General features: G+C 36.4%; 1 protein-coding gene across 2 annotated transcripts in view; it reads right to left on the reverse strand.

Moving 5' to 3' along the window:
- Window positions 1-4,129, reverse strand: part of LOC124422908 (aristaless-related homeobox protein-like) — a 13,787-nt gene extending 9,658 nt beyond the window's left edge. Inside the window, exons 1-2 of one of the 2 annotated variants that reach the window (XM_046959928.1) lie at window positions 3,825-4,129; window positions 3,007-3,399 (exon numbers count right to left, since the gene is read on the reverse strand). In XM_046959928.1, coding sequence (XP_046815884.1) covers window positions 3,007-3,079 — 73 coding nt within the window. In that variant the 5' untranslated portion in view covers window positions 3,080-3,399; window positions 3,825-4,129. Of the gene's footprint in view, window positions 1-3,006 lie in introns of both variants that reach the window. The other variant, XM_046959919.1, reaches the window with a different exon arrangement.
- Between the last annotated feature and the right edge of the window lie 7,575 nt (window positions 4,130-11,704).

An 11,704-nucleotide genomic window follows, 5' to 3' on the forward strand; every position in this document is an offset into this window, starting at 1 on the left:
GGGAGACAAGAACAGACAGATAGAGTGAGAATGAGAGAGAGAGAGAGAGAGAGATAAAACGAAAGAGAGAGAAACAGATAGCACCACATGTACACGTATAAACACACCTTCGACGTAATCGCACTCACATATACGCAGCAAACACTGTGAGGCTAATCCAAGTTGAATAGAGAGATTTTAATGTTTTTATGCTAGAACACAATGGGGTACCCACTTGATGTCTAGCTCTCTATTGCTTTCTATTAAATCTACGAGCGGTTCGATAGTCTGTGGAAGGGGGTGGTTAGAAGTAAGAAGGGGATACAGAGAGTAACAGAGAAAGAGAGAGAGAGAGAGAGAGACGATCGATCATTCCGCTAAATTAAAAATTTATTTACCGTGGCAAGTGACCACATGGTCGATGCTTATCGTTGCAGCGATCCTTGGGAAAAAAAAAAAAGAAGAAAAAAGAAAAAAAAAGGAAAGAAAGAAAACAAAAGAGGAAGAAAGAAGAAGAAAAAACAATGATAGAAGTATGTATTTTGAAAAAAAGTTCTTCAATCGGCAATTATTATCGATTTATATATATATATATATATATATATATATATATATATATATATAGCATGTGTATTTATATGCATGGATATATCTAAATGTTTCCAATTATATCTAAATCATGTTTGATGATTTCTCGCCAATACGTTCGTTTAAATGATCAAGCCTGACAAATTAAAATCGTTTTACTGCTAATTCAACGCACGAACCGAGAACGATAAAAAGTAACAAACGTTCGGAAAGCACGAGCACACACTCCCGTTTTGGACCTTTCCTGTGCTGGAATATATACGTATCTATATATATACAAACATGTATGTATGTATGTATGTATGTATGTATGCATGTACGTACTACGTTCATAGAAAATATTCAACGCTCGAAGTAATTACGACGTACATAGTTCGTAATTTGACGCCGATCGAGATATCCATTAATTTTATATTTAAACGAATTTAACGTGCCGGATTTTGCGACTCTATATGCAAATTACGAGGAGTTCGTGACGATTATTATAGAATAATAGATATTTATATAGATAAATGTATGAAAAATAGCTTCTTCGATTTTTATATTATTTCAAATGTCTTATTTGACTTTCATTTCCTCCCTCGAACGATATAAAAGAAAATTTGATTACAGCAAACTCGATGGTTAACTAACGTATACACACAAACCATATGCACGTATGTACACGCACACAGATACAAAGAGAGAGAGAGAGAGCGAGAGAGAGAGAGAGAGAGAGAGAGAGAGAGAGAGAGAGAAACAGACACAGACACATACATAAGTATACAGAATCACGCTCTCATGTTCAAGCTCATACAAACACCTATGGTCAAACCGACTAATATATTCGTAGGTTGGAGGGATCATGCAACGATGGACATCGACGTTGGCAACTGCTTTAATTACAATGGATAGCAGTACAGGTGAGATCCGCAACGTTACCGCGATTTCTACCACAATCGAGCAGAACTAATATCCACTGAGCCTACGTTCAATGGACATTGATAACGTGTCCCGGAAGTCGAACATCAAGCTAGATAGAGATAGACAGATAGATAGATAGATAGATAGATAGATAGATAGATAGATAGATAGATAGATAGATAGATAGATAGATAGATAGATAGATAGATATAGAGAGAGAGAGAGAGATAGAGAGAGAGAGAGAGATAGAGAGAGAAGTTCATTGATGCAATAATTAGGTGGTAACACCGGGTTAAACATGTGTTCTTCGAAGGGACAATATTCTTTATGATTTCTCTTTTTTTTTTCTCTCTCTTTTTAAATCACTCTATTCGGATAACAATCAATTAGAGGAATAATCTTTTAAGAAAGCTTTGCATTTTCCCAAAAGGACAAAATATAAGTATATAATTGTATTATCTCATAACATTTAATATTTAAGAGATTAACGAATCTTTCAATATATAATTAAGTACCACATAAAATTAAAACCTTAAAGGGCTTAAGGATTAGGCTAATGCTATTGGCATGTCATTCTAATATAAAAGAATAAATATGATAGGTGAAAACATTTTGTTAGCTTTTCTCTTGATCTTGAAGATCTATAGATCGATCGATCATTCGAAGTGAAAATGCGAGCATACACACGTACACGCACACGCACACAGAAATACATATATCATCGTACCTTAGTTGATTATAAATTTAAACTTACAATTAGATATGTTCGTTTGACTTTGAAAAAAAAAAAAAAAAAATAAAAAATAAAAAAAATGTTTGCGTGACGTAACGCATTTCATAAATCTACATTACATAGGTACCTACATAGATGGTTACCAGAGATTCGCATAACAACGACGACCTAATTATGTTACCGTCGGCTTTTTTACAAAGACTAGTGACAATTTAAGCTTTCGCGTGCGTGCGTGCGTCCGTCCGTCCGTCCGTCCGTCCGTCCGTCCGTGCTCTTCGGAGATCGCGCATTATTTTCGATGTAACTTGCGTGCGAAGGTAACGCGATGCCATTAGCCATGAATCGAGATCGTTGATCGAGCTCTATCGATCGTTGCGTCGACGGAAAAGACATTCGCGTATAGATCGTACGAATGGATCTCGGGGGCTCGGCCGATCACGTGACTCTACGGAGAGACTCAATTACACGTTCATCATCGTTCATCAATATCGATTCGCGTTTGATATAATGAATTAATGAGAGACGCGATTTCGCCGATCTTTCATTTCTTTTTCTTTTTTTTTCTTTCTGTCTTTCTTCTCTTCTTTTTCTTTCTTGCTTTCTTTTTTTTTTTTTTTTTTTTTTTTGACGTTATTGCATCAACAATCATTTTCTTTAGGTAGTAATAAATTTCGATCGTATCGCTTTACGATAAAAAGATCATGCACGAAATATTCCAAAGAAAAAAAAATCACGTAGAAAAGAAAAAGGGAAAAAGGAAAAAAGAAAAGAGGAAAAAGAAATGAAAGGAAAAGAAATCGTACCTTCGTCCTTGCCGTGGCCCAAAATTTGATCGATGCTATAAACGTTCTTCTTTTGATTATAAGTTTGCGCCATAATCACCGAGGTTATTTACTCGTTCGATGATAACGGCAGATTTATTTTCAAAGACAGATGGATATTTCTCACACGTGGGGTTGTCCTCTTCTTTAAACGCAAAACTTCTTGGTTGACGTAAGAAAGAAGCCAAAGAAAAAAAAAAAAAAGAAAAGGAAAAAAAAAAGAAAGAAAGAAAGAAAGAAAGAAGAAATCACGAATCTCACTGCTGTCGACGGATAATTAAATTTCCACAGGTCTTATTTTCAATGTCCTTCCTCCTTCTCGCCGCACACGTATTCGTCCCGATGAAAATTGAATTTCCCGCTTTCTTCTCGATACTTTAATACATACAAGACGTATAAATTGTACCTTACGAACATTTGCATTTACGTGACGTTACGCGAAGTGAAACGATCAGACCACAAAGTTGGATGAATGAATCGATCGATTTGCTTTCGAAAAAAAAGCAAAAAGAAAAGGGGGAGGGGGAGATAAAAGAAAAAAAAAAGATAAATAAGAGGTGAAAAATAAAAAAATTAAAGGAACAGGCGTAAAAAATAAAAGGGAAAGATGACGGATGGAGAGAACGAATGTATGAGAAAGAAAGAAATTTTGAGAGAGGGAGAGAGAGAGAGAACGTGTATGATATATATATATATATATGTGTGTGTATATATATAGAGAGAGAGAAAGAGAGAGAGAGAGAGAGAGAGTGAGAAAGAGAGAGTCAAAGATCGTTCCGATGCTCGACGCGACTCTCCACCTTCCAAAGAAAATGCGTCAATCGACGGCGCACCACCAACTGGCTCGTCGGACATGAAAGCAGCCCTTAATATCGCGTACACCCGCCCCACCTCGCAACCCCTAACACCGCCATATTAGCCCCTCGGCCAATGAGGGTGCGCGCTTTTCACCCAAAGCCACCCCGTTGTCGGGGGTTGAATGAGGTCTGGGCGGGGAATATTTTGCCCTTTCCGCGTAAATCCCCGGATTTTTTCTACCTTCTCCTTCCCTCTCCACTTTCCTCTTCTCACTCTCTCTCTCTCTCTCTCTCTCTCTCTCTCTCTCTCTCTCTCTCTCTTTCTGTTTCTCTCTCACTTTTCCCCTTCTCCTCTTCCTATCTGGAAAATCGTCTTTCTCTATTCTCCATACGCTACCATCTTCTTCTCTTTCTCTATCTTCGATCCACCCACAACGTTTTCTCTCTTCTTTCTTTCTCCTTTTCTCCTTCTCTCTCTCTCTTTCTCTTCTTTCTTTCTCCTTCTTTCCTTCTCTCTCTCCCTCTCTCTCTCTCTCTCTCTCTCTCTCTCTCTCTCTCTCTCTCTCTCTCTTTCCTTACTCTTTCTACGTATGTACATTCGTCTTCCTTTAACTTTCGTACTAACGCTCGTAACACACTCTTCCTTTCTCTTTCTAACTTCACAACTTCTCTCTTCACCAATCGACAACGAGCTAAATTTTGGTGATCAACGATAATTCGCCACGATACTCTCTAAGAGTTTCGTTTCTCGAGGATCATCGCTCGTTCTATTCTTATTCCAATCGAAGTGTCTAGCACGAATCGAATATCTGCCTCATCCTCTCTCCCTCTTTTTCTCTCTCTCTCTCTCTCTCTCTCTCTCTCTCTCATCTTTCTCGTAAACACGAATCTCTTAAAAATTTGTTTTTCTCTCTTTCTTTCATTGCTTCTTTCTTTTTCTCTCTCTCTCTCTCTCTCTCTCTCTCTCTCACTTTTATTCTATTTCTAAATAAACTTTATTATTATTACAATCGAAAGAACAAATAATTGTTATCTTTCTCTATCGAATTTTTAAATGAGAAAAATTGTTTTATTATCCATCAAACTACATACATGTAGTTCGCATCACTAAACGTATACGACTAACAACTATTCTTTGTATTACGATATCTGGCAGCTGTCGAGATTAGATTAAATATAAATTTATTACGAGTTTCTATAATACGCTAACAAAATTTATTATCGATCATAACCTACGCATATTTTTCTTTCTTCTATATCGTTTAGATTACGTTTAACGTAAGATATGTTTTTATTGATATTAATGAAATTTCGTTCAAATGTAAACCTATTAAATAATCCGAATATTCGAACAAAATTAAGAATATTCAAGGATAATTATGGTAAACAACGGTTGTTACTTATTTTATGACAACACCTTTCTATGTCTGTTTCCTAATTCGTTAATCTCATCCTAAGAAAAGGCTCATAGGTTGGTCCTTTTACCTAGCTGGACAACCACAACAATCACCTTTCCCAAAGTGATCCATTTTACAAAATTTCATCCATAATCTTCTCTTTGACGTTCCACTAATCTCCGGACGCTGGCTTGTCCGCCATTGTTTACATTGTCTTTCACAAACTTACAAGAGGGAGATCTTTAATACAACAAAACGTATCGTGTACTTTCACATTCATTTCGTTATAACGGATATTTTAGGTAGGGACCTCTTTTCGAATATGGGCAATTATGGAAGGTAAATCTCTTTTATGTGGAATATCCATCACCTTATTCCCATTAGTATGTATGTATATACAGATATAAGTATAATTTAAAATTAAATGTGTGTTCTGTGCTCTACGAAATACAAAATCTATTTAGAGAAAGATTCTCATACAACAAAGGAACATAATTATTTTCTTTGTTTGTCGACCGCTTCGTGGAAATACAGAATGGCATCGTTGAATGGAACGAATCGAATTCGAATATTATTTATGGTTTAAGTCGTAAAATAAATCTTTTATTTTAAGATCGTTATTTATGATTCGTTCATTTACAACAATGACGGTTCATAAAATTGTCGTTATTTCAAATTGATTTTCAATAGCAATTAATTTCAATTTTCTTTCTTCATCGTAAATCAGATAATAATAAAATAAAATATTACGAATAAACGAAAATGGACGATTCTATTTCGTAGATAAGATTTTGGAAATTTGACGTCCGATTAAAGAATAAAATCTACGTATACAGTTAAGATCTATATAATATATATATATATATATATATAGACGGCGAATGAGAGTCACGTTAACTTTATGAACAACAACATAAAAAGAGGAGAATAATGAAGAGACAAGCAATGGGTGGTGACTTTGAAGAGCCATCCGGCGATGATTAAATCTCTCTCGGTTTATTTGGCCGCACAAAGCTCACCAAGCGAACGGCACAAGATCGTAGTAGATGCGATGCCATACCAGAGCGTATAGCGTGCTTTATAATGCAAATAAACCGTCGCATATAGGGCCACTACTTGACTGCTCTCTGTCAGGACACGTAACAAAGTTTTGGTATTATACCTGTAACGGGACACAGCGTATCCTATGCGCGCATGAATTTTGGAATAGCTTAAAAAATCCACACTCGACTCGAGTTCGAAAACTTTTTCGACGAAACTATCGCGCCGCGCCGGTATAATAATAATGTATAACGCACGGTTCGTTCGACGAGAGAGAGAGAGAGAGAGAGAGAGAGAGAGAGAGACCCTTTAGATATAATATATTTAAGAAAAATCTAAAAGATAAATCTTAATAAGGGATGGTCGATTAAACCCAGGACGGATTTGCACGTTGGTAATCTACAACAGTTAATACTTTTCAGCTGTTCCCTATTTTAAAATTCTATTTAACCAAAAGAAAAGAATTTACTTATCCAGCAACTGGAAATTCCAACGTTAACTTTCTTTTCGGCAACGAAAAAGGTCCATACAATATGTACAATTGTTCGACAATTACTATTATTATTATTATTATTATTACTATTATTATTATTATTATTATTATTTCGACAATTTAAAATAATCTAACGCGTTGGAGATAATAGTTTTTAACCATCCAACAAATCGTATTTCCGCTTAACGTCAACAGCCAATTTGTTTTCTTGGTAATACAGATTTGCATGAAACTAATTGCATGGTGTATTATCAAGCGCATTAAAGCAATTCTAAATGCCATTTATAGCTACGTATATGTAAATACGTAAATACATATATATATATATATATGTATATATATATATGTATATATATATATATATATAGTAAGAGGGAGTGAGAGAGAGAGAGAGAGAGAGATACATACCTATTTGAAAGTGATATTTACGATTATAGGGAGTTAAAGACATATGGAGATTCTAATGAGCTTAATTATCGAGAGAACTCTGACGGTATGCTTCGTACAAACTAATTAACGTTGATCCGGATGTCCATTCGGTTTCCAGAATTGGATATTCCCACCCTCACTAGTTTCTCTCCCTTCATCTCCCTATCTCTTTCTTCATCTCATTCAGGTATATAGATCGTCTATTTCTTGTTTGAAAATCCTTTCATCAATGGCATTAACCTAAGTAGTTCTCTACATCGTACGAACTCTCGAATAATATTTTGGACAAATTATAGAAATTAATTGTTAATACGATGAAATTTTTATTAATAGCCTTTTTGACACGGAAGAGAAAAATGGATAAAAATCGTTCCCCTTTGATAAGATTTTTCGATACCGATCGTTCCTGAGTATAATTGCTATATACCGTTGCATTGAGATACGTAAAAGGAGAGACGAGAAATGAGGCAAAAGGAGCCGACTTTCTACAATAAGCAACATTAAATCTGCAAAAGGAAAAGGGAAATTCGCCCTTCGAGAATGAGAGATAAAGAGATAAAGAGAGAAAGAAAGAGAAAGAGAGAGAGAGAGAGAGAGAGAGAGAAAGATAAGAAGTAGAAAGGAAGCAGATACAATTCACAAAGGATTCGTCGGACCGGCCAAAAGATCAAACGGTTACCACCCTCTTCGTCACTTCCGTCAGCCATAACTAACGTGCCTTGCTAAAGTGTCAAAAGTTAGATCATCTTCTTTAAACATAGGTAGATACGTAGATATATATATATATATATATATATATATATATTTATTTATTTATTTATTGTCTTAGATCACGTGATATCGAAATAGAGAAAGAAAATAAAAATAAAAGAAAAAAAAAAAGAATTATCATATTTCCACGAGTTAATAATTAATAATTAATTCTTTATATTAAATCATTTCCCTCGAGATATCGTTTGTTAAACATTCTATGGATGAAGAGGAAGTTTAATATAATTTAATTTTATTCTCTATTTCTTTTGTTTTCTTTCTGTCTTCACCTTCTTCCTTCCCCCTTATTCTTATTCGTTTGCACACTTCGTATCCCGTTAATCAGTATATCCCATCAGATTTAATAATAAAAATAATTTGTATTATCTTGTTACTCGATCTCTTCTTACCATAGCGAATCAAATTGACGGAAGTCCTTTATCTTGACAAAAGAGAAGAAATAGAGTAACAGAAAGTGAATCGTCGTCTACGTCATCTATGTTCGCCGCGCGAGGGGTTGTTACCAGAGGGTATCAGGGCCATCGTTATTGCCCCCTGAGGCCACGCGTGCATTGTTGTCGTCGAATAAAGAAAAGAACCACGGAGGCTTATAAGATGAATAAAAGAGAAAGATGGACCGTATGTATGTATCGCGAATTTTTCTTACTTCTCTACGCGATCCTGATCGGTTTCGCGCCAACTTGTCCAACATTTTCAAGCAAAACGAAGAATAACAATTAAAAAAAAAAAAAAAAGAGAGAGAATAAAAACTTAAAAAGGAAAAGAAGCGTGTTATCATAAACATGGGACAACATGAAATATTATTTTCATATAATTCAACCACAGAATCGATTTTTCTCTTTGACAGATGCGTATACTACTTAACAACATATCCCCTCCCATCCGTGCGAACCCTTTTCAATCCACTTCAATTTTATAAATCCCTTCATGACATGAGTTTCGGACTTATAAAGTGATTTAAAATGTTCCCATCTAAAATATCTATATTTCCCCGAGCTGCATAAAATTGAATCACCATTGAAGGTCATCCGCTTAAAAAGGCTGACGGAAATGCGTCCTAACTGGTCAACTTTTTAGCAATGTCGATTAACGACGTATAAATGTATGAATATATATATATATATATATATATATATATATATATATATCCTATATATCAAGTAAATCGCTTTTCCACGGAACAGAACTCATTTCAATAACTTTTATTTGATTCTTCGCGAACTATTGAATTCATTTGTATTTTAACAAAAAAGTAATTAACGACGATTTCATTATACAACATCAAAAGAAATTTATATAATAAATTTGTACTAAACAGAGAACAGAAAGGGGAAAATAAATAATCAAATGTAGTAAGATCAAAGAAAAAGAGGATATACAAGGAAGAAAAAGAAAGAGAAAAATAAATGAATAAATAAAGAAAGAAAGAAAAAGCTAGGATATCGATCGATACGTTAGAAATCGTAGATCGAAACGCATTCTCTCAAAGTGATCCGCTTCCTTTTTTCCTTTCCCTTCTTCGTTTGTTAACACTCCCGGAAGGCTCGAATCCTTTTCAGGCGACAACAACGCGGTCGAGCGACTACAGGACAGGTGGAGCAGGGGACGTACAGATGGGAAGGAGGATGAGAAGGAGGAAGGGATAGACGAGGGTAGAGAAGGCTGAGAAGGGTAACCAGAATCTCTCTCTTTTCCTCTTTCTCTCCCTCTCCATCACTCGTGGTTATATATCAGGAGCGTCGCGTTATTGGCCCCTGAGGCGCCACCGCGCTTTGTTGGATTGCTCACGACGCGCTGGATAAACCGAGGACGAAGAACCGTTGACTTTTATAGGATAAACGAGGTAAAGACTGTCCCACTCTTTCTTTCTTTCTCTCTCTCTCTCTCCCCCCCTCTCTCTCTCTCTCTCTCTCTTTTTCTTTTTCTTTCTTTATCTCTTTTTCACTTGCACATAACCAAGCCTCGTGTATCTTCACATTTTCCCGTCAAAGTACTAAAGTAATGTCATATTCTTTTAACACCACGTATATCCCAAGCGTAGAATGATATTCTTTCGCATTTTTAATGAATATCATTTATTTTGATATTACAAATAATCGTCTAATAATTTGTCATTGATCCCTTTGTTATATGTGTACATTTATACATACATACATATATATATATATATATATATATATATATATATATATATATATGTTAATTATCATTAAGTGAAAAAAGATAACGTACTCTCGTAATAACATCGATAGTCAGATAGACCAAGAGAGTAGATCGAGAGCAACAAACAGTGGCTACGTCTCTGCTAAATAAACCGAGCCTCCACCCCTTTTTACGGGGGTTGCTCGGTGCGCCCCAGCGTGGCTGCCGGGATTTTATTAACTTCTGCACAACGCCGGCGCGCCGCCACGTTTCTCTCTCTCTGTCTCTCTCTCTCTCTCTCTCTCTCTCCCTCTCTCTCTCTCTTTTCTCCCTCTGGATCGAGAGAGAGAAAGAGAGAGAGAGAGAGAGGAGAGGAGAAAAAGAGACAGAGACCTCGACTCCAACAAACAACCAAATAAAGAGATAGTAATTATTGTGTTTGTACCCAGTTTATTTCTTCGGTCGTGCCTTTCTCTTGCTCACGGCCATCAAACCATCGTGGTCGGATTTTTCTCCTCTCCGCGCTTCGTCTCCCGTCACCCCTTTGTGCCAGAGCTTGTGCTAGAAAAACCACGCTACGTTGCCCGGAAAAAAACGTCAAAGTTATCACAGTGAGTTTTCTCGCCTCGCTTTTCTCCACATTTTCTACGACTTACAAATTTTTCTTTTTCTATTTTTTTTTTTCCCTCTTTTTGAAACACCTCTCCTCTTCCCACCCCCCTCCTCCACACACACACACACACACACACACACACACACACACACCTGACATCCATCACCCAATTGGCCTCAATCATTATCTTCACTCCTTTCAATTTGATTCTCACCTTTTTCTAAGCTTATCATTAAATATCTCCCAGATAAATAGAAGAAACTACGAAGTATGCTCTTTTAAAACGTAATTGTTGATAAGTAAAAAAAGAATACGACATGTCGATGTCCGAACAATTCAGTTTTATTTATTTATTTTACTATTTCGTTTTTCTTATTATATTCCTTCGTTTTCATTGTTATATTCCTTCAAGAGAAAAATAAAGAGAGAGATAGAGATAGAGATAGATATATATATATATATATATATATATATATAGAGAGAGAGAGAGAGAGAGAGAGAGAAATAGCAAATTAGTTTACTTCTCGAGCGCGAAGCAGTCTCGAGGACGAGCAGCATTAAAAGGACACGAGTGCCGGAGGGAAGGTATAAACGAGGCGGATACCGTGGCGAATTACGTATATACCTATCGCTGAGAGAGAGAGAGAGAGAGAGAGAGAGAGAGGGAGAGTAAAAGGAGAGCAAAGAGAGGATACGAGGAGGAGAAACGAGATGGAGAAAGATGAAGACTGAGAAGTAACCGGTACACCGGTGGAACGTTCGGAAGTCCGATCAGAGAGAACCATTGGCTTTGATCCGTTGCGTGGATAGCGTCCTGCACGTGGCTGAATGCCTCCCCCCCATTTCTGCCACCAAGCGTTGCCACCCTAACGTCCTCTTCGCCCCCTCGGCATTCATAGGGAATCCCAAATGATCGTGAAATAACCGCTCACTTATATCAATTCACTGGCTCCTCTTTATAAAGGCGCATTCACGCGTGTCATCTACCACCGTGTCC

This window comes from Vespa crabro, chromosome 1 (assembly GCF_910589235.1).
Source record: "Vespa crabro chromosome 1, iyVesCrab1.2, whole genome shotgun sequence".
Classification (NCBI taxonomy): Eukaryota; Metazoa; Arthropoda; class Insecta; order Hymenoptera; family Vespidae; genus Vespa; species Vespa crabro.